This window comes from Cucurbita pepo, chromosome LG14, assembly GCF_002806865.2.
Source record: "Cucurbita pepo subsp. pepo cultivar mu-cu-16 chromosome LG14, ASM280686v2, whole genome shotgun sequence".
Taxonomy (NCBI): Eukaryota; Viridiplantae; Streptophyta; class Magnoliopsida; order Cucurbitales; family Cucurbitaceae; genus Cucurbita; species Cucurbita pepo.
The window spans coordinates 7,392,539-7,417,298 of NC_036651.1; the positions used below are offsets into that span (position 1 = coordinate 7,392,539).

Here is a 24,760-nt window from a genome sequence, read left to right on the forward strand (position 1 = left end):
AAGATAAAAGTCCCAGCAAAAATAGCTTGATTGAATTAAGATTTGCCACTCGATTTCAATATAGATTTTGATAACGTTTATCTTGCAACACCAAATACAGTTATCTGATTCTCAAGCATCCTATTCCCTTTTCTTGCAACATCAAACACAGTTAACTTATTTTAAGGCATAGACATCCAACTCATCTCAGCATCCATGACATGTTCCCACTAGGTTGTATCACAACATCATAGAGGGACTCTGGTTTTCCTTTATCAATCAGCAACAAATAGTGTGATGAGGGTGAATAACTATATGGTACTCTAATATTTCTCGATGATCTTCTTAACTGCTGCTGAGGTGTCACATGCTCCACCTTTGGTTCCTCGATAACAGTCTCAGGAGTTTATTTAGTAACTGCTACAACATCACTAGGTGAATCTTTCTGCAACTCAACCTCAACTCCCACTTGCTTCGTTGTCTTGAAACCCTTCTTCATTTTGTTCTTGTACATGACATTTTCATCAAAAGTCAGGTCACAATGTCTCAGGACCTTTCTGTTCTTGTCATCTAAAAACATGTACTCGAACATGTAAGAACCATAGCCTAGGAAGTAGCACTTCACAATCTCAACATCAAGCTTGTCACTCTTTTCTGAATCAACATGAATATATGCAATTCAGAAAATACTTGAGTTATTTTCCTGTCCATACTTCTTCTAACAACTTGAACTCCAAGAGTACTGACGACCCTCTATTGATCAAGTAGACTGTTGTATTTACAGTATCGGCCTAGAATGTCCTTGGCAATCTAGAATGAATCATAATAGACCTTGCCTGTTCATTCAATGCTTTGTTCATCCTTTCAACACCACTATTTTGTCTTGCTTTATCGAAAACTGTTCTCGTTTGTCTAATTCCCTCAGTTGCACCAAATGCTTTGAATTTTGACTTGTCATACTCTCCTCCATTGTCAGACCTCAGACATTTGATCTTCAAGTCGGTTTGATTTTCAACTTCAGCTTTCCATTTCTTGTGTTTCAAGAGATAAATTCACACTTTCCTGCTGAAATCACCGATAAAGGTGACATAGAACTTTGATCCACCAAGTGATGGAACTGGAGATAGTCCTTAAACGTCTGTATGGACCACTCCCAACCGCATTTTATTCAATTCTGTGGAAGCTTTTGTGAAACTAACTTGTTTTTGTTTGCTCATAACGCAGATCTCACAAGGACCCATGTCAACAAATTTCAAACCTTCTAAAACTCCTTTCGCAGCCAACATCTTTACTCCTTTGACGTTCATATGTCCAAGAAAATTGTGCAATAGACTTGAATTGAAAGCACTCTTAGCAACAATAACCATACTCATACACCCTGAATGGGGTATAAGGTTCAAGATTTCAGGCCACGTGCTACCATCATAACCCCCTTCACAATCTTCCACGAACTCTTCCTAAACTCTATTGCATAACATGTACTGTCCAACTCAACAATAGAGATGAGGTTCTTCTTTAAACCATGAATATATCTGATATTCTTTAATGTTCATTGATCTCCTACACGAGTTTTTATGCAAGGATCTCCCTTCCATTTAATCTCCAAGACTTTGTTTTCGGATTTGAAATTAAAAAAACAACTCCTTATTTAGAGGCGAATGAAAAGATTCACCAGAATTCAAAATCCAGGATTCAATTGAACTATTCATGCTAAGAATTATAACATCCATAAATTTATAGAATCATTATCATCCTCTAATTTGTGATTGGGTTTACATTTGGTCTTGTACAATCTGTCCAACCTTTTTCTCCACAATTTCAATATGTTATGTTTGGTATGTTTGGAATATTTTTTTTTTAGCTTTTTGGTTTTGATTCGCCTTTGTTTGGGCAATCTGATTTACTTCTTTCCATTGGATCAACACTGAGAGCATTGCGTGATGAATCCATAATATCTCGTTTGCGAATACTTTCGCTGAGAACTAGATCTCGAATTTCATCGAACTTCAGTTTTTTTCAAATTCTCAAAATCTGCTAATTGTAGCAATAACAATATTACACGACTCGAGTAAAGATGACATCAAAATCAATGCTTTAATTTTATCTTCGAAATTAATGCTCACTGAACTTAGTTGACTTACAATCATATTGAATTTATGTATATGATCTGCAACAGATCTACCTTCAGACATTAGAAGATTGAACAATCTTCGCATCAAATACACCATGTTTATAGCCGACGATATTTCATACACATTCGACAGCGCCTTCAACAGATTTGGCATTGTCTTCTCCTTAATGATGTTGAACGCCACATTTCTCGACAACATCAACCGTATCAACCCTAGCGCCTATCGATCCTTGAGCTTCCATTATTCTGTGATCATAGTATTCAACTTCACCCCTGACAAGGTTCGTGAAGATCTTTCTGATATTAATTTGTATCTTCCAGACACTGAAATCAGATCCATCAAACTTCTCAATTCCAATCTTTAAGCTTTCCATCTTCACAGATCGTTGTGAATCTCACCTAGCTCTGATACCAGTTGTTAGGATTGCACAACAACGTACACACTCGATCTAGATAAACACAAAGAATAGGAGGGAAAAGGTAAGGAGTAATATTGGCTAAATGTTTATATTGATGATTTGAGGTATATACAACAAGAAAGGGTATAGAGAAGGCAGAAAGTGTATTTTCAAAAAACTAAATATAAGCTATATATATATAGTTCAATTTACTCTATATAGAGTTAGTAAGGGGTATATATATGGTTTAGTTTACTCTATATAGTTTTACGACATATAATGGTATATAATTATCTAATCTATTTAGCTTTACGAGCTTTTTAATCTACTATATATAACCATCTACCATATATATTTACCAATTTTTTACTTTACATATGGTTAACAATTGAATAAACTATAATAACAATAATATAATATTTAATTATTCAATTTTAATGAGTACATAAGTACACATATACACACAAACATATACCATATTTTAAAAGCTTAACATAATCATAAAGTTCAAGATTGAGAAGCACTTATACTTTGTCATACAGCTTTCAGCACTCTTGCCAAGCATTTGTCTTTGGGATAAGGAATTGATAGATAAGTCAATTGGCATTGTGGATTATATCGCTCGATCCTACATTCACAAAACACATATATATTAAGGATATATTAAGAAAAAATTAGGGTTTGTACGATAATATTCCTATTTCTCGAACTGTGTACTCTAGAATTATCTGGTTATTATTCATAGTTCTTCTTTTTTATTTTTTTCATAACACTTCTTTCTATTAAAAATGGAACGAGGAACATAAAAATGTCACCAAAAAAGTCCTTAAAAGCTTATATTTAATTGTGTTAGAGGTTTATAAATATCACGACCTGATTTTTGTGGCTTCGAAAAATAAAAAGACGAAATTGAAAACAAATAAAATTAAAAAAAATAAAATAGAAGATAAAAATTCAATAAAATTTAAAACAAGAAAAGGATATTAGGGACTTTTAACCAAAATAAAATATAAAATCAAAGTCAAATGTTACAACTGGTAAAAGAAAATACAAATGGAAATACAAATATGAGAAGGGACTGACGCTCCAGAACGACACCCCTCTGTGACAGTGCATCTCTCGAAAATCTCCCCGTATTGACTGGTACCTGAAAAAAAAAGAAGGGGAAAACAGGGTGAGTATCAAAATACTCGGTAAGCAACCTACTTGTAGGCTTTTTTCGCATCCTCATCTTATTAGGTATCCATGGTCTTATCTCAGAGTTCTAGTGAGTGCAAACTAAGCTGCAACTCTCTTTCTTGTATCTTAGGAGGCTTGCCCATCTAATGCAGTGGAATGATCAGTGTCCTGAGGTGAGGCGCAACCTCACCAGTAATATGAGGGGTTCGTATGGCTGGATCTGAATACATAACTTTGTCTGAACATCATTCGGGGAGGTTAGCTGACAACTCTCCCACGGGTCCATACTTCCACTAAATCGGGGGTTGCGATCCCCTGTGTGTCGGTCAGCTACTAAGTCATCCTATGAGGCTCCACGTTTCCCCGCTTAGGGATGGGTTTCTATGGCCCAGGAGTCTTGTTCATAAGACCTCTTAGCTATCACCACTAGGTTTGGGCACCTATCACACTTCCCTATCTGGATCTGCCTAGCTCAACGATCTTAGTACTAGAGCTCTGTCTCGACGCTACGGTATTAGAGCAGAGATGGAAGTGGAGGTTCTGGTGACACTATCCACACTGCTCAACTCTAGTGGGCTACCTTCGGTTATCGTGGTATCCTACTAGTCTTTTTAGGGTGGACTCTAGGTGGCTTAGACTTGGATTCATTCATCTCTAGGATTCTCGTGCAAGGTCTCACAAACCTGTCATGGTTTGGAATTCTGGGTTCTGGATCCGCTAGTAATCGTTTCGCGGGTCTAAATGCACGGTATTCTAGAGGTATCCCACTCTAGGGTTCTGTCTAGCCTACATAGTCTCCAATGCCCTAGTCTAGGCTCGTAGTTTCTTCCTATTCAAGAATAAAGATAACACAAGCAATCATGCACTACAGTTAACATGTAGCAATTCATGCAATATTAACAAACATGCTCAACGGGAAGATAACATCCGTCTTCACCGAAGTGCAGATTTCAAAAGTTTCCCTTCCTCCTGATGCAATACATATATTATCACAATCTCAATTTAAACAGATACAAAATCGTTCATATCTAGATTCCATTGACTTTCTTAATTATTTCATTTCCATGGTTTCCATACTCATATGCTAGGTTCGGCTAGCTAAGTTTATCGTTATGGTAGCATGCATGCTTATTCGAAGCGGTTCCTACAAGTACTGCTCGTGGGAATCCAAATGGTTACTTACATGGTTGACGCGTGCCTTCCCAAGCTCGAGTTTCTTAACGGAGAGGGTTCCAAATATTCTGGAATTTCTGTGACAGGTCCAATTTCACATAATAATAGGATTAGAGCTGAAATCGGGAAGAAAAACAAGCAAACGGAGGTCGAATAGAAGGAAAAACAACTACTCACGCGCGTACATTCGCCCTGGAGGGCTTCCTACTGTAGCACCCGAGGAAAAAAAATGGTTAAAGTCACTAGAGGGGCAAATAGGTAATTTTGCCCCTCTCGCCACTAAAAGGGTCCAAATGGAATCCTAGCAATTGTGTGACAAAAGAAGAAAAGTGAGGAAGAGAGAGTTAGAGAAGATGTTGCCACCAGCCACGATCTAATGACAAGAACTTCTCCTTAGAAGGAAGAAGAAGATGTTGGCATTCAGAGTCCCAATTTCCTTCAAGAGATCGAGAAAATCGGCAAGCTAAGATTTTGATATTTTTTCTCAAATCTAGAACTCTCCATTGTGAATCAAGGTCTAAAATTTTGATATATTCATCTAGGAACAACTCTCCACAGGATCTGTGAAGAAGTTTGGCTGAAACCTCGATTTGAAGGCGGAAACCCGAGAATCGCCCAAGAATGGAGAGAGAAGAAATTTCGGCAGCCATGAGTCAACGGCGAGCCACAAGACGCGGGTGTGCAGGCTGGGGACACGTGTCGAGCATCGGCTGGAGCCACGTAGCTCCAGCGAGACGGCGACATGTGTCGCCTTCAAATCCAAACTAGCCGCGGCCCGCACGAGCGAACCGACCCAAACCAGACCGCGACTACGCTGAAAGTGCGCGCGTCGTACTCGCGCATGAAACTCGCGAGTAGTCCTTCTCCCGGCAGGCGCAGTGCGTGAGGGTTAGTTTCTAGCCCGTTTCACTTCTGTTTGCCCGCGATTTCAATTATAATCATATTTTTATGTAATTTAGGTCCTAATTGGAGAGAATCAATATTTTTGGACACTCTATTAGTGCAGAAGCGCTAGTGAAAGGGCACACGTCAACCAGGTAAGTCACCACCCGGTATTTAGAAAGAAATACTTGTAGGATTCGCTTGGATTGTATGCATGCTAGTACATTTGCCTTAGATTAGCTCTCCATGAATGAGACTAAGTAGATCGATTGTTATGAGCATATTGGGTGAATTATCTGGGTGTTGCTTGTATGCTTTAAGCTTCCGCTATATGGATGCATATGTTTAATTCATGTCGAAATTGTGAACTCTACGTTTCGGGTGCTCGAGGGATGACATCGCCCCTGAGCACGGACTCCGTGTTCCGGGTGGTTGACGGAGGCCATCGTCCCGTGACGCATGCATGTCTAGTTTGCATGAGTTATGTATGATGATGTTAGTCGACATCTGCATGCACACTCTGTTATTTTTCATGAACCATTACTATAATAAGCATAGGGATTTGTAGTTAGGAGCGACAAGTCATTCATTCTAAATACAACCTTCCCCCTAGGAACCTAACAGATTACCACGACGAAGAAGTACCTTGAGTGTTCTTAGACTGCTAGTTGTCTGAACGGCCTCTATAGCTTTGTGGGGGAACCAGAGGTTCCTGACCAATTCTTACTGCTCCTAGCCGTTTTGCATGGGAAATGTCCCCACATCGTACAGTCTGTCAGCTACACGGGAATGGGTTGGGTTGCGCCCTCCCCTAGGGGACTGTCACGGGCTTAGGAGGTATTCAGCACACCCCTAGGCTAAATACCATGTAGTCTCAGATAGCCATGCAGAGGTAGCGCCTCATAGAGAGACGTCGGTCATGTCAGCTTAGCATAAGGGACCCTTAAGTATTAAATGAAAGGACGGAGAACCTCCATAGAGAAAGTCCCAAGGGGCAAGCCCCAAAGGGACTAAGACCAGAACCAGACGGCCTACAGCCAATTAGAAGACCATGGGAATTCTGTTAAGTTAGGATGCGATGAGAGCCTACAAATAGGTGGCTTACTGAGTATAATTTTTATACTCATCCCATTTTCGTTTTTTTTTTCTCCCCAGGTGTTTGCAGGCTGCCGGTCGAGGTAGAGGAGCGTTCGAGAGTATGGGTTGCTTAAATTCTTCATGTCATGTAATAGCTCAAATTCCCTGTTAGTCGATATGGGATCTTATAAGGACTACTTTGCTAGTAGCCTCACAGCTTTAAAAAAGTCTTATAAGGATTGTTTCGTTTCCCTCTTCAATCAATGTGAGATTGTGATGTCCCACATTGGTTGGGAAGGAGAACAAACCACAATTTATAAGGGTGTTGAAACCTTCCCCAAGCATACGCATTTTAAAGCCAAGGGGAAGCCGGAAAGGGAAAGCCCAAAGAGGACAATATTTGCTAGCGGTGAATCTGGGTGAGTAATCTTATAAGAAATGCTCACAATCTACCACACCCTAAATGCTTCGCTAGCAGCCTCACGATTTTAAGAAGTCTTATAAGAAATGCTCACAATCCACCACACCCTGAAGTGCTTCGCTAGTAGCCTCACGGTTTTAAGAATTCTTATAAGAAATGTTGCATTCCTCTCTTCAATCAATGTGAGATATCACAATCCACCCCCCCTTTGGGACTCACTGGCACACATCACGTGATAGTGAGCCTCACAATTTTAAGATGGCTAGGGAGAGGTTTCCACACTCTTATAAGAAATGCTTTGTTCCCGTCTCCAACCAATATGAGATCTCACAAGTCATCGAGTCTTTTTAAAATATGATTAGGAGAAGTTATTAAATTAAGCTAAGTTTAGCATAATGATATCTCACATATTGCATAAAAAAAGTGATTAATCCAATAACTTTGATTAGAAAAAGGAAGGGTTGAGTTATATACATCCCATTTTGAAGGGTTGAACTCGTGTGGNATCGCCCCTGAGCACGGACTCCGTGTTCCGGGTGGTTGACGGAGGCCATCGTCCCGTGACGCATGCATGTCTAGTTTGCATGAGTTATGTATGATGATGTTAGTCGACATCTGCATGCACACTCTGTTATTTTTCATGAACCATTACTATAATAAGCATAGGGATTTGTAGTTAGGAGCGACAAGTCATTCATTCTAAATACAACCTTCCCCCTAGGAACCTAACAGATTACCACGACGAAGAAGTACCTTGAGTGTTCTTAGACTGCTAGTTGTCTGAACGGCCTCTATAGCTTTGTGGGGGAACCAGAGGTTCCTGACCAATTCTTACTGCTCCTAGCCGTTTTGCATGGGAAATGTCCCCACATCGTACAGTCTGTCAGCTACACGGGAATGGGTTGGGTTGCGCCCTCCCCTAGGGGACTGTCACGGGCTTAGGAGGTATTCAGCACACCCCTAGGCTAAATACCATGTAGTCTCAGATAGCCATGCAGAGGTAGCGCCTCATAGAGAGACGTCGGTCATGTCAGCTTAGCATAAGGGACCCTTAAGTATTAAATGAAAGGACGGAGAACCTCCATAGAGAAAGTCCCAAGGGGCAAGCCCCAAAGGGACTAAGACCAGAACCAGACGGCCTACAGCCAATTAGAAGACCATGGGAATTCTGTTAAGTTAGGATGCGATGAGAGCCTACAAATAGGTGGCTTACTGAGTATAATTTTTATACTCATCCCATTTTCGTTTTTTTTTTCTCCCCAGGTGTTTGCAGGCTGCCGGTCGAGGTAGAGGAGCGTTCGAGAGTATGGGTTGCTTAAATTCTTCATGTCATGTAATAGCTCAAATTCCCTGTTAGTCGATATGGGATCTTATAAGGACTACTTTGCTAGTAGCCTCACAGCTTTAAAAAAGTCTTATAAGGATTGTTTCGTTTCCCTCTTCAATCAATGTGAGATTGTGATGTCCCACATTGGTTGGGAAGGAGAACAAACCACAATTTATAAGGGTGTTGAAACCTTCCCCAAGCATACGCATTTTAAAGCCAAGGGGAAGCCGGAAAGGGAAAGCCCAAAGAGGACAATATTTGCTAGCGGTGAATCTGGGTGAGTAATCTTATAAGAAATGCTCACAATCTACCACACCCTAAATGCTTCGCTAGCAGCCTCACGATTTTAAGAAGTCTTATAAGAAATGCTCACAATCCACCACACCCTGAAGTGCTTCGCTAGTAGCCTCACGGTTTTAAGAATTCTTATAAGAAATGTTGCATTCCTCTCTTCAATCAATGTGAGATATCACAATCCACCCCCCCTTTGGGACTCACTGGCACACATCACGTGATAGTGAGCCTCACAATTTTAAGATGGCTAGGGAGAGGTTTCCACACTCTTATAAGAAATGCTTTGTTCCCGTCTCCAACCAATATGAGATCTCACAAGTCATCGAGTCTTTTTAAAATATGATTAGGAGAAGTTATTAAATTAAGCTAAGTTTAGCATAATGATATCTCACATATTGCATAAAAAAAGTGATTAATCCAATAACTTTGATTAGAAAAAGGAAGGGTTGAGTTATATACATCCCATTTTGAAGGGTTGAACTCGTGTGGGGAAGGAAAATATTTTTCATCATGGAAAAGCTCTCCAAACCAAGGTATGACTTGCCATCCCTTTGGTATAATTTTACCTAAATAAAATAAAAAAGAATAATAACATGACCCAATATTATTAAAAATAAATTATTATAATTTCTTCTACCAAAAATATATTTAATAACTCACCATTAATTTCGACATCCGCTAATGCTTCACATAAAACCATAAATGTGACTCCACTAATTCGGAGCGTCTCATCTATAACTTAAAATATGAAAAATAATACTATTGTAAAATTTTTTAGATGAAATCGTTAGTACTTTTTTAAAAAAAAATGTTCTTAAAAATAATGCTTTGATACTATGCTAAAAATGTGATCGCTCTCATATATATATTAAGAATGAAAGCATCATTCTTAATACAGTATCAAAGCATCATTCTCAACATGATATTTAGAGCATCATTCTTATATTAACATGGTATCAGAACTTCTAAGAATTTTATTAATACCTTTCAACTTTTTTTTTTAACTATTCAAAAATATTTATACTATTAATACTATATTTAAAAAAAAAAAATCGATACAATTTTAATAGTAGCATTAACTCATTTTAACTTAAAAAATTCAAATTTTTTTTTATTATCAATATGTGGATGTAAAGCTTTTATCGACATATCATAGATTATTTACATACATTTTAATGTTACTCTAGAAAGTTCATGAATATTTTTAAAATATTGTACTAACTGTAAAAATATTAACACTAAAAATATTTTCGAACTTGTATGGAAAGTTTATAAATATTTTTTTAGAATGTTTAGGATATTATTGAAACTTTTAAACCTTAATACTAACCTTGGATCTTTGAAAAACATGTGGATGCTTTGTAAGAAACAAAACAACCCACATTGCTGTAACAGATGAAGTTTCATGGCCTGCAAATAAGTTACCAAATATCAAATCTATAATGGCTTCATCATCCAACTCTTCACCATCTTCATCTTTCACGTCCATAAGCAAATCCATCATATCTTTGGCTTCCCAACTTTTTCCTTGCATGTTCTTCGCCAATCTCTTTTGGTTGATGATGGATTGAAGTATGTTGAGCAACTTCTTTCTAGCCTATATAAGAAAAGAAATCAATAGTTCTAAGCTATACTTTACACGAACATTTATCAATTCAATTAGCGTTTTTAACCAATCCTCCATCAATTCTAAAAGTTAACCGACGGGTTATGATAAATTTAAGTTAAACTACAAAAATACCTCTAAAGTTAAAACGTACTCACATTTTTTCAAAAGTTGCAATATTACTCTTGATTTTTTTTTCTTGAAATAATTTGAAATCTATTAGAACCTTTGATGAAAATTGGGACTTGGAATGAGTGTGGTGTTGATATGGAACGGTATGACAATGACTTAGGTAGTTTTGACAACCTATAACGGATAATAGTCTAACAAATTTCTAACCAGGTAAGTTTTGAACGGTATGTCAAATTTTGCTCCGCCCACTTTATATATTATTTATGTGTGAAGTATTATGTTGTAATATTGAAATTTGAGTTTTTAGATATTATATTGAACATTATATTATATTTTTGTCATGAAATATTAGTAAATTTATTAGGATGACTTAATCAATATTCTTAGCATAAAAGACGGGAAAAAATCTTTTGAAAAACTAGATCCCTCACAAAAATAATTGAAGAATTTTATGGAAATTGAAACAGGAGTCCGGGACGAAGATAAGAAATGCATCTCTACCCTATGGCCCATGGACATTTCTACACACTACTACGTATTTTGATACCAAGTTAAATTATTATTGTGTAATGACCCAAATCCATTACTAGATATTGTCCTCTTTCACTTTTTCACTCGGACTTCTCCTCAAGCTTTTTAAGACGCATATGTTATGGAGAGGTTTCTATATCCTTATAAAGAATGTTTCGAGATAAAAGGCAAAATCGCAAACCCGCAAAACGAGAAGATAGGGAGTTACCTTGAGTGATTTGTGGAAGTTGAAGCCTCGAAAGTTGATGGGTAAAGATATAAATCTTTTTTACACTAATCACCTTTATATTGATTTTCAAAAACTGATTCTAGAGATCATCCACATCCTTGTCCACCTTTTCACATTTTTAAATTGCCATTCAAGCCACAGCTGATAAAACTAGTCCAACAACAAAAATAAATGTTTGGTTGGGCATGTTAAGGATATCTAGGCTTGAATTACGGTTTACCATATACATTATATTTGACCGTTTATTATAGGCAAATATTTTACATTACGGCTTACCTATTTGACTTTTTATCTGGTATCCATTCATTATTCTTTTCTCTCATTGTTGTTTCCATATCATTTGTAATTTACCATAGTTCTCTCTTTTGTAAATGATTATAAATATAGGTGTGGTGATTTAGTCTAATGGTATCATAGCCCTTCGGTTTAACACATAATATGTACTTCTCATCTCAAAGTTGCTGACATTTTCACAAAAAGTGTTTATCGACCTCTCTTTGAATTTTTCAAATCCAAATTTCATGTTCGTTCAAATTCGACACTCAGCTTGCAGGGGAGGTGTTAAGGATATTTATTTTTGAATTACGATTTACATATGTAGCATGCAAATATCTTATATCACGACTTACTTATTTTCTTTTTTATTAAAGACAAATATCTTGTATCCATTTATTATTCTTTCATTTCATCGTTCTTTCCATATCATTTGTAATTTACCATAATTCTCTATTCGGTAAATGATTATAAATAGATTATAAATAGAGAACTTTCACCACCATTTAAATGCGGTGATATCAGCAAATATTTTCAGGGCGGGATAGGGACGGAGATTATAATCTCTATCTCCTCATTCTCATTTAGCTAACACCAAAAATTTTCTTCTCCCTCTCTCTTCCATTTCTCCTTTAAACTGGAATTTTGCACTTTATTCAGGATGGTTTCTTGCCGGGTAAATGAATATCTCTATTTAGCTCAAGGAGCTTACCTTATCGATACTTATGCAGCTAATACCTTTGCTTTTGATCCTTTGCCTTATCAATACAATTTTGTATGGCCCCTTGGTGTTGAATCTCTCATCCTAGCTGTATTAAATTAAAGAACCTCTTTTTCTTAAGAGAAAATTTAATCAATAATATTTTTTATTGGCAACAAAGAAATAAATCTTCTGGCATAGCGATATGAATTGAATTGTGAGTTGTAATAGATTTTATTTATTCAAAAACAGTTAAGGGGTCGTTTTCTTCCTATTTTTCTTGCTTTCAGCACCATATATATTGAATAAAGAAAAAAGAGTGTCAACCATGATGTTGGTAAAGAGGTAGCTGCCATGGCTATTCGTTATGCTTGGAATGAAGAAAGTTCAATGAATAATTTTAAATTCTTTAGCTTCAATGTGAAGAAATTATTTTTAATTGCTTACTTACGTTGGAATTAAAAAGATTTGAAATTTTTGTGATTAAGATTTCTATGCCTTTGTTTATTTCATGTCATTTGGATTAGGTCATTTATTCAGATTTTTATTTTACATCAGATCAAAATATTAGATAGGACCAAGTAATCTCTGCAATGGTACGATATTATCTACTCTACACATAAGTTCTCATGATTTCACTTTTGATTTTTTCAAAATATCTCATATCAATTGAAATAATATCCCTTAGTATATCCATGATATTTCTATTCGTGAGTCAACGTGGGATTCCAACAATTTTAAATAACTTGAGCTTTTTTTTCGATTGAGAAAAAGGGAGAGAATCCGAGAAAATTTGATTTACTTGAAGACTTCTTTACTTCTCATCGTGGAAAACGGATCCAAGAAGCAAATAATGCAGATGATGGTGAGGTTGATAGTATAAATTCTCCACCACTTTCAATTTTCCAATTCGATCCGGTTCATTCGTCCGCCGAGCTATTTACTCAATCCGATTCATTTGTTCATAGAGGGATAAATAGTCAATTTCGAAAGAAGTTATTTTCAACATCTTTCATATATGAATCAATCTTATTCAAGGGGAAGAACTTGCATTAGTTTCTGAGTTTCAATTCAAATATGAATTAGATTCACACTCCATGTCTTGAGAAATATTTACCATCCGAAAAGAGAAAAAAGTAGGTGAAAATGTCTAAGTTGAGAATGTTTTTAAGACTTTAAACGATGATGTGAGCGGTGAGTATGGAGAAGAACTTCTTCCAAATAAGTTGAAGGTCGATGTGTTCTAAAACGGAATTCATGAAGTTGATACGTATTGTTAAATCTTGAATATGAAAACAATAAACATCACGACATGATGTCCAAAGGACATACAATGTTCATAGATGAAGGAAATGTAGCAAAAATATCTACCTTAAAAGTTTTGTGCAAAATTAAATTCTTTCATGATTATAAGTATTAATTATTAAATTTTGATGAGTACATAAGTACACATATACACACAAACATATACCATATTTTAAAAGCTTAATACAATCATGAAGCTCATTTGTTGGGATAAATAAGATTGAGAAGCACTTGTAGTCGTTGTCACGTAGTTTTCAGCACTCTTGCCAAGCATTTGTCTTTTGGATAAGGAATTGGTAGATAAGTCAATTGGCATGGTGGATTATAACGCCCGATCCTACATTCATGAAACACGTATATATTAACGATATATTGTGAAATAATTAGGATATGTTCGATAATACTCCTATTTTATGAACTTTGTACTCAAGAATCATTTAGTTACTAGTTCTTGTTTTTCGTTTTTTCAAAATGCTTTTTTCTATTGAAAACGAAATGAGGAACATAAAAATTGTTAGGAATCAGGGATCTTCACAATGATATGATATTGTCCACTTTGAGCATAAGCTCTCATGGCTTTCCTCTGGTTAATGATTGGCACGACTAAATTTAGGGCTTTGCTTTGGGCTTCCCAAAAGGCCACGTACCAATGGAAATGGAGAGAGTATTCTTTAGTTATAAACCTATGATCATTCCTTAAATTAGCCGATGTGAGACTTTCATCATCCAACAAAAACGTCACCGAACAAGTCCTTAAAAGCTTATATTTAGTTGTGTTAAAAGTTCATAGAGAAAAGTTGGAGCAAACTCACTTGTCATTGAGTAGAAAATAGTGAAGGAAAATTGAGATCTCGAGCTTGGCAAGATCACGTCCAAGGCACATCCTCACTCCTAATCCAAACGGGTAAAAGCACCTGGATTGCCTATAAAATTTTGTTCAACATAAATAATCAAATGGTAAGAAACAACATTAATGGTTATAAATAGTTTAACAACGGGAGAGAAAAATACCTTTTTTGTCCCTAAATTTTTAGTATAATTTCCATTTAATTTATACGTTTCAAAATGTTACATTTTTATCATTCAATTTTGAGTTTAGTTTCAATTTTCGTCATTAAATTTTAAAACATTACATCTTTACTTTAGATTTATAAGTTCAGTTTTCATTTGGTTCATAAGATTCGAGATCTTACACTTTTATTCATGAATTTTCAGCTATGCTCACTTTAACGATCCACATCATAACTATTTTAAACTAGTTAATCAAAAGTCAAAGACTTGACACTAAAAAATGAGCATTATTTACGGATATGAGTAAAAGTGTAAAATCTAGATCGTACCAAAATAAATAAAAGGTAAAAATGCAACATTTCGAAATTTAAGTACTAAGTGAAAACTAAACTAGGTAAAACGGTAACATTTTGAAATTGAAGGACCAAATAGAAATTGTATTTAAAACTTAGTATGGGATCCCACGTTGTTTGAAGAGGGGAACGACCCATTTTTTATAAGGGTGTGGAAATCTCTCTCTAGCAGATGCATTTTAAAATTGTGAGGCTGACACCGATACATAACAAGCCAAAAAAGACCATATCTACGAAGGATGGACTTGCTCGGTTATACTTAAGGACTAAAATGTTATTCTTTCTCATTTCTATTAGTTTAGCCCTATATTTATTGCATGTAGACTATAATTTTAAGTATAGACTAAATGTTTATATTGATAATTTCAAGTATATCCAGTAATGAAGGGTACCGTGCATAAAATATATTTTTAAAACACTTACTAATATATATATATATATATATATATATATATATATAAATGATTCAATTTTCTATATATAGTTTTACTAAGAATATATATATGGTTCATTTTATTATATATGTATATAATTATATGCCATCGCTATTAAATCTATTATATATAATTATATACCATGTATAGCTTTACGAGCTTTTTACTCTCATATTATTTATTGTTCATTGTATATGACATTTTACCATATATAACTCTACTTTATAAAGATTGAATAAGAAGCCGACTTCATAACCTAACAATAATATTAATTATTAAATTTTGATGAGTACATTAGTATACATATGCCTAAAGTTATACACATTGTCCTGCAGCTTTCAGCACTCTTGCAAGGCATTTGTCTTTGGGATGAGGAAGTGGTAGATAAGTCAATTGGCATTGTGGATTATATCGCTCGATCCTACGTTCACCAAAAATGTATATATTAACAATACATTGTGAAAAATTAGGGTATGTTTGATAATGTTTATTTCTTGAATCATGAACTTGAGAATCATATAGTTACTATTCATAGTTCTTGTTATTCATTTTTTCAGAACATTTTTCTATATGAAAAATGGAACCAGGAACATAAAAATGTCACCAACTACATCTTTTAAAAGCTTATATTTAATTGTGTTGGAAGTTTATAGAAGAAAAGTTGGAGAAAACTCACTTGTAATTGAGGAGAAAATGGTGAAGGAAAATTGAGATCTCGAGCTTGGCAAGATCACGTCCAGGGCACAACCTGACTCCTAATCCAAACGGAGTAAAAGCACCGGGGTTGCCTATAAAATCCTGTTCAACATAAATAATCAAATGATAAGAAATAACATTAATGATTATAAACAATCACTCAACTGATATAACAACATGCGAGAAAAAAATATATTTTGAGTAAGGAACATTATCTCCACTGATATGAGACCTCTCGGAGAAATTAAGAACAAAGTCATGAAAACTTATACTTAAAATTCGTAATTTCTAACCTACCAAATGAAAACTAAACTACAAAATTAGAAGTAACATTTTGAAATTGAAGAACCAAAACTTAGACTAAATGATATTCTTCCCCTTTTTTGTTTAGTCCATTTATATTTCATGTATTTATTGCATGTAGAATATGATTTTAAGTAGAACAAAATCAATAATAAAGGATAGCAAATATGGAAAATGATTGCATACATCCCATCTCGATGGATTGAAGTCTTGTGGGGAAGGATGTAGCTCTTCATCCATGTACAGCCCTCGATGCCAAAGTATAACTTTCCATCCTTTTGGTATAAGTTTACCTAAAAAATGAAAATCCAAGCTTATTATAAAATTTCACCTTCTTTAGCACAACGGGATTGAGATCAATCAAAATAAGGATATCGTATAACCCGAGCTTTCTCCATTGATGACTAACCATTGATATTAATATCAGTTGTTGCCTCACGAAAAGTAGCAAATGCAATACTACTAAGACGAAGCGTCTCATCTATCACCTAGATATTACAATTATACAAAATTTCGTTATTAACAATGTTTTAGATATGTAGTTTATTTAAACATCTTAGCCAACATTGAAGATAAAAATATATACCTGAGAAAGAAATTTCATTTGTTTAAACTCGACGAGATTTATACCCTTTTGTGTTGAAGGTCTTCGCCTAATGATATCTTCTTGTTCTTCCTAAAACAAATTAATCTTAAAAATTACCATCAAAATGATAAAATCATCCAAAATAATATTAGAAAGAGCAATATCTTAAATTTCACTAGGCTTTTCGAAGGGATTAAGATTTATATGAACACAAATCCATATGCATGAACGAATTCTAGCCTCTTATTTGTTTCTTATTCTAAAACATGTAGCTTAATTAATTGTTAGAAACAAAATTAGAAAATAAAATTCTTATTTATTACCAATTAGATAAGTTTATTGTAAGAAATGAGGCCTAATTGATGACCGGACATTTATTTGCATTTCCTACGACATAGCCACATTTCCTAATTGTCTTGAAACTTTTTAGCAAGCTTTGTCTCACGCACATATTAGTAGTAAAATTTTCAAGAGATTAGTGTTAAAATATATCACTCGCCTAGTAAGTCAAGTCTCATAGTTGTAGGAAGGTGTATATATTTTAAGAAAAATATTGGTATTTTAGGAATAAAAATATCTAATTATTTTAAGAAAATGGTTTAGATATTTTTTTGAATAAATATTTAAATATTTTAGGAATAAATTGTCTAGTCTCCCCTATACCTCTCCCTAAGATTTTCATCCAAAAAATTCAAAACACTGAGTATAATAGTTTCTATACAGAGTGTTGTAATCTCTTATTGATTGGTCTCAATAAATAGTGTAAGTGTTCTGTCATGTAATTTTTAATGATTGGTCTTAATAAAGAGCGTGTATAACCGGGTAAGATTTTCATCTAAAAAATCTAAAACACAGTAGAGTATAATAGTTTCTACACAAGTCTTGTAACTTGTTTGTTTCATATAACAGTACAAGTGCACCGCTAGCAAATATTGTCCTCTTTTGGCTTTGCCTAAAAAGCGTCTGCTCTGCTAAGAAGAGGTTTTTACACCCTTATACAAAAATATTTCATTTCCTCCTCAACATATGTGGGATCTCACAGTCCACTCCCTTTGGGGCTCAACGTCTTCTCTGGCACTCGTTCCCTTCTCCAATCGATGTGAGACAACTCAATCCACCCCCTTCAGAATCCAACATCCTTGCTGGCACACCGCCTTGTGTCCACCCCCCTTCAGGGCTCAATCTCCTCGTTGGTACATCGTCTGGTGTCTGTCTCTGATACCATTTCTAATGGTCAAACTCCCTACTTGGTATGGACAGGCCTGAGAACTGCTCTAGCAACCCTAACCAATGGGCCGAGGCAACCTCCAACCACTTTGTTGCCATGATATTGTGAGATCTCACATCGGTTCGGGAGGAGAACTAAACATTATTTATAAGGGTGTGGAAACCTTTTCCTAATAGACGCGTTTTAAAAACCTCGAGGGGAAGCCCAAAAGGGAAACCACAAAGAGGACAATATCTAGTAGCAATGAGCTTTGGCTGTTACAAATGGTATTAGAACCAGACACCGGGTGATGGAAAAGCGAGGAGGTTGAGCCCCGAAGAGGGTGGACACGAGGCGGTATGCCAACAAGGACGCTGGCCCCAAAAGGGGTGGATTGGAGGGGGGGGGGGGCCCNGATTGAGAAAGGGAATGAGTGCCGCCAAGAAGGAGGCTAGGCTATGAACGGGGATGGATTGTGAGATCCCACATTGTTTGGGGAGTAGAACGAAACACACTTTATAAGAGTGTGAAAAACCTCTCCTTAACAGACGCGTTTTAAAAACCTTGAGGGGAATCCCGAAAGGAAAAGCCTAAAGAGGATAATATCTGCTAGCGATGAGGTTGAGCTATTACATTCTAGGTCAAACATGTTTAACGAAATTTTTATCATTTAGATATGGTCTCGGTTCATTCATATATTGTTCTTTTACTCGAACATCACATTCATGTCGTCGTGAACCCCATAACTTTGGATAAACAAGTATATTTCCTAACCTTAGACTACACAACTCTAGCCTACGAGCCAAATATTCTTGTATCACAAAATTAAAGAGACCAAAAACGTATTCGAGACAAAATTAATACGCAATAACTAAGAAAAATAAAGAGATCATAAGATTTAGACAAATGAATGCAGTTAACAAGTTAGAAAATTAAAGAACTCTAACCTTGGCCCTTTGAAATATATGTGGATGATCTGTAAGAAATATAATTGCCCACATTGTAGTGAAAGCTGAAGTCTCATGGCCTGCAAATAACTTACCAAAAATCAAATCTGTAATGGTCTCATTGTCCATCCCTTCACCATCTTCATCTTCCACTTCTGTCATCAAATCCATCATATCTTTTGCTTCCCAACTTTCCCCTTTGCTTTTCTTCATTAACCTCTTCTCGTTCACAATAGATAGAAGTATTTCATACAATCTTTTTCGAGCCTGTATTCATACATTTATTTTCGTTAATCGATCATATATGGGATTGATGAAAAATTTATATGTGAGATCCCACATCGGTTGAAGAGGGGAACAAAACATTCCTTATAAGCGTGTGAAAACCTCTGTCTAGCAGACGGACTTTAAAATCGTGAGGTTGACGATGATATGTAACGGGCTAAAGCGGACAATATCTAGTGGTGAGCTTGAGTGGTTACAAATGGTATCAAAGCCCAACGAGGACACTGGTCTCCAAGGGAGTGGATTATGAGATTCCACGTCAGTTGGAGAGGGGAACGAAACATTTCTTATAAGGGTGTGGAAACCTCTCCCTAGCATACGCGCTTTAAAACCCTGAGACTGACGATAAAAGATTTGCATGATAAAAGATTTGCTTTGAAAAATAATTAAATTTTTTCAAAAGTTGCAATTCATAAACGGATCACCTAAATATCATAGGTTAGAAGATACTTTTCGGGGTAAGACATATACTATTCAGATTTGAATCTATAACATGTACTAGATAGTATAATATTTTAGCTGATTGAACCGTGACATTCTCGTCTAATATACATATTTAGAAGGAAAAGAAAGTGGTTACCTTGAGAGATTTATGGAAGTTGAAGCCAGGAAAGTTGATGGGGAAACAGAATAAGCCAAGTGCAACATCATCATACAAAGCCTCCATTTCTTTTGTGGTATAGTCTATGGAAGTTGAACCCATAAAAATGTTCCAAATAATTTTGAAGGTAAGCTCCTTTATCTCTGTCAACAGCTTCAATGGCTTCTCCACACTTGACCATTCCTCCAACCCACTGATCACTGTGTGTTCAGTATGCTCGATGTAGATCTCGAGCGCAGCGTGGCTGCTGATCGGCGCCATTGTCATCCGTCGGAGCTTCCGGTGCTCCGCCTTGGAGACTCGGATCAGTGACTTTCTACCAAATAACCTTTTCATGCAGGCGGGATAACTAGGAACAAATTTGGTTTCATCAATTAGTACTTGGCGACAGATTTCAGGTTTGCAGACGAGTATGCTTGCTCTCCCAAACATGTGAGTCTTGTACATGTCAACTTTCCCATACCTACCTCAATAAAGATTAAGGTAAAAAAAAAATGTTCAACTCTCTCAAACACCTCATTCACTTCTAACTACAAAATATTGTTCAGATTGGTTTCACTCCTATCACACTTGCGTGTACGGTTATTCTTGTAGGTAAAAATTAAAAATTTCATGCTCGTTTGATTTTTTTAAAATATGTTACTTCAACTCTTCTCAAATAAAAAAGTTTAAAAAAATTTAACACACTCTTTGTAGTCAACTCTCTTGAACACCTCATTCACTCATAGCTACAAAATACTGACTTGTTAGGATTGCTTTCACTCCTATCATACTTATGTGTACGGTTATTCTCGTAGGTTAAAATTAAAAAATGTGCTCGTTTGATTTTTTTGAAATAGGTTGCTTCAACTATTCTCTAGGAAAAAATTAAAAAAATCTAACACTATTTAAAGTCAACTCTCTCGAATACCTCATTCACTTATAACTACAAAATACAGATCAATTTGGATTGATTTAACTCCCGTCACACTTATGTATACGAATTCTAAAAAATATGTTGCTTTAACCGTTTCTCTCCTAACAAATATATATATATATATATCCAAAACATAATTGGTATCTAACTACAAAACGAAGATCCTATTCATATTGGTTTAGTTCCTATCATAAGTATATAAACTATGTTACATCATTATAATGGAAGTCAATTATTGCACATGAAATTTTAAGCACTTAGAAAGTCATTCTGAACTAGCGATTGCAATCATTAAGTCAGCCATCCCAAAAAATTAGAGGCATTTTGGTAGAACAACGAAGATTTTTATTGAATTATGATAAAATAGACATGAACGGGAGAAGAGAAAGAGAGAGAAACCTGGTGGTAAAGATACGAATAAAGCTTTCAGGTGGACCAACCGTGAAAGATTTGAGGAAGGATAAAGTAGAACCAAGAAGTGGCCAAGAGAGATCACCAGGAGGAAGCTCACCCCATTTCTTCCCCAACTTCACAGCATAATACAAACCATTCAATCTCTTCAAAACCTCAAAAACTAAAACAAAGCCCAAAGGAAGAATCAAGAAAACCCCATTTATGATCTCCATTGATTTCTAAAGCTAACACCTTTGCTTTGGATCCGTTGCCTTAAGAACACAATTTTGTATTGCACCTTGGTGTTGAATCTCTCATCCTAGTTGCATTAAATTAAAGCTCATCGTTTTCCTTAGAGAAAGCCTAATCAATAATATTTTTTGATTGGTAACGAAGAAATAAGACTTCTTGGATAGTGATATGTGTTGAATTGTGAGTTGTAATACAATTTCTTTATTAAAAAAAATATAATAATAAATAAATAAATAAATAAAAACAGATAAGCGGTCGTTTTCTTCCTATTTTCTTTCTTTTAGCAACATATTTATATTGAATAAAAGGACGTTGGCCAACGAGGATGTTGGTAAATATTTGTTTTTCATTTTTTTTCAAAACGTTTTTCATGATTTTAATCGAACGAGGAACATAAAAAAGTCACCAACCAAATCCTTGAAAGCTTATGTTTAGTTGGGTACTTGTAATTGAGAAGAAAATGGTGAAGGAAAATTGAGATCTCGAGCTTGGCAAGATCACTTCCAGGGTGTCACGGTCATGCTCATCCAAGGCGTGTTGCCCATTACCGTATGCCCATGACAAGCCAAACCCTGTATGTTTTTCCATGTTCTAGTGTTTTACTTTTGTATTTCTAAGGAGTATGACATTTCGGAAAAATCATATCTAGGTCTGTCAGACATGAAATGCCTCAGAACGTACGGTAGGGGGATATGACTAGTTGTCAACTTCTCCCTACCCAAGCTTATATATATTGTGAGCCGTTCTTGTTACTCTCTTGCTTGCTTATATAATGTCTCTTTCGAAAATCTCTCCCTGCCCTCGTTTTCTAAAACCTTCTTTTAAAGCAAGGCCAGAGGCTTGAGCATACGTCGCTTGGCCGTAGGCGACGTAAGAACGAATTGGCTTAGCTCACTTGTCGTTCGAAAGTTAGTGCCGCACAATCGCAAGTCTGCTGCCATCAAGAGTGCGATTGTGACAAGTGGTATCAGAGATTTGTTAGCTCCGTGACATAGCAAAGACCGAAACTATGTCGACGACAAAGTCGACACCCAAATCACAAGCCGACTGGCTTACTTTAATAGATGAGGAAATGTTGTTCCTCAAAGAAGTCCCGGACACCATCACCTTCCTAGAAGAACTTGTGTGTAATAGCCCAAAAATAAATAAACAAATAAAAAATTATAAAAAAATAATTAAAATAATAATAATAATAATAAATAAATAAATAATTTAAATTTAAATTTAAAAAAAAAAAAAAAATCTTTCCCCACTTCTCTCCGCTAACCTCTCATCCCTCCCCACAATTATCTCTCCTCAACCCATTATAAAAAATTAATTTAGGGTAATTTTCTTTCATATTTTAAGAGGTCTGTAATAATCAGATCTCATATCCAATCAGTAATATCTGTTAAGTTATACCAGAACAGTCAACTTAAAATTTGCCAGTAATATCTGTTGAGACAGTTGAAAAACCTATTTACATAATGAAAATGACTAGAGAGAGAGGAATGGAGATTGAGGAAAGATTTGAATAGGATTTATCAATAAAACAGGAAATATCAGAGGACAGCAAGCTCCTTTAAATTGTGTGTAAATATCATAATTTTAAGCTGGCCAAGGTAAATTAGAGAAATAATTTTATAGAGTTCAAACTTGAAACCGATGTCATGAGCTCATATAGGTTGACTCGGATTTCAAAGGACGGAATCAAACTTTCATTAAAGATATATTTGTGACAACGACTTAAGCTAGCCAGGTAAGTGATGTTACTATCGACATAGTTATATTTGATGTTGACACTGTTGGATCGATATGACAACCGTAGAGGGGGTGTATAGGGTTTCAACAATGTAATTATTAATTTTTTTTTAATAACAATCAAACTTGATACCATGCCATAAAACTTAACAATAATTTAGAATTTAAATAGGAAAAGGGTTAGAAAATATAACATGGTTCGGTTAAACTCAACCTACTCCACTCCCCAAGCACCTCTCAGGAATTTGAATAAAACTTTCTAACTCTTTCCTCAGATCAGAGACGAACCGCTACACCACTCCTTTTACGAGTGCAAGAGCAAACTCAATTCTTTCCACGGCTCAGGATCAAACCGGTACACGGCTCTTTTTACGAGTTCAAGAGCAAACTCAATCTCTTCCACGGCTCAAGATCAAACCGGTACACCGCTCTTTTTACGACTTCAAGAGCAAACTCAATCCTTTCTACAGCTCAGAATCAAACCGGTACAATTGTCTGAAATCTTATAGAAACACACCACACCACTCCTTTTACGAGTGCAAGAGCAAACTCAATCCTTTCCACGGCTCAGGATCAAACCGGTACACGGCTCTTTTTACGAGTTCAAGAGCAAACTCAATCTCATCCACGGCTCAAGATCAAACCGGTACACCGCTCTTTTTACGACTTCAAGAGCAAACTCAATCCTTTCTACAGCTCAGAATCAAATCGGTACAATTGTCTGAAATCTTATAGAAACACACCACAATATATATATATATATATATATATAACATATTGAAATGTAATAATATAATAAAAAAAATGTTAATGAAAATAATGTTTTTAAAAGTAATTGAAAAGTTTTATAAATCTAATTGAAATCATTGTAATTGAATGATTTTGTAATTCAAACAATTTTCTTTCTCAAAACTATAAATGTAAATGAAATTATTATAATTTCTTTCGATTCAAGAGTAACAACTAGTTTTCATAAATTTAAATAAAATTATTATTATTTTTTTTCATTTAAAAGTAACAAATGTAAATGAAATCATTATAATTTCTTTCCATTTAAAAGTANATAGAATAAGATAAAAAAGAAATAGAATGGGAAGCTTTGGAGAGGGCAACAATGGAGGATTTAAAAAAAAAAAATTAGGTCGAGGAAACTATGAAACTTGTGTATTGTGAAATGTTCTGTGTGTTGTGTTCTTAAAAAGTACGAAAAGGTGNTTACCAAATTTATAAATGTCATATTTCGATTGGTCTCTGATGTCAATTTTGCCGCTGGTACATGATGTCAATTTTGTCACCACATCATCACGTCAGGTATCTTNTAAAAAGTACGAAAAGGTGATGAGTTTAAACACCGATCAAATGATAAAAATAGGAATTGATACGGACCACTAAAACGTGA

The 24,760-nt window shown here is 35.4% G+C and overlaps 1 protein-coding gene across 1 annotated transcript; it reads right to left on the bottom strand.

The window, feature by feature from the left end:
• Positions 1-181: 181 nt before the first annotated feature.
• LOC111810497 (beta-amyrin 11-oxidase-like) lies at positions 182-21,602 on the bottom strand. The gene is made up of 12 exons (XM_023697206.1): positions 21,376-21,602; positions 20,040-20,523; positions 19,175-19,441; positions 17,021-17,110; positions 16,844-16,922; positions 16,621-16,727; positions 16,112-16,233; positions 15,757-15,856; positions 10,192-10,458; positions 1,238-1,436; positions 449-633; positions 182-355 (listed from the first exon to the last, which is right to left on the bottom strand). The coding sequence occupies exons 1-12, from the start codon at positions 21,600-21,602 to the stop codon at positions 182-184; spliced, it is 2,301 nt and encodes a 766-aa protein (XP_023552974.1).
• Positions 21,603-24,760: the final 3,158 nt, after the last annotated feature.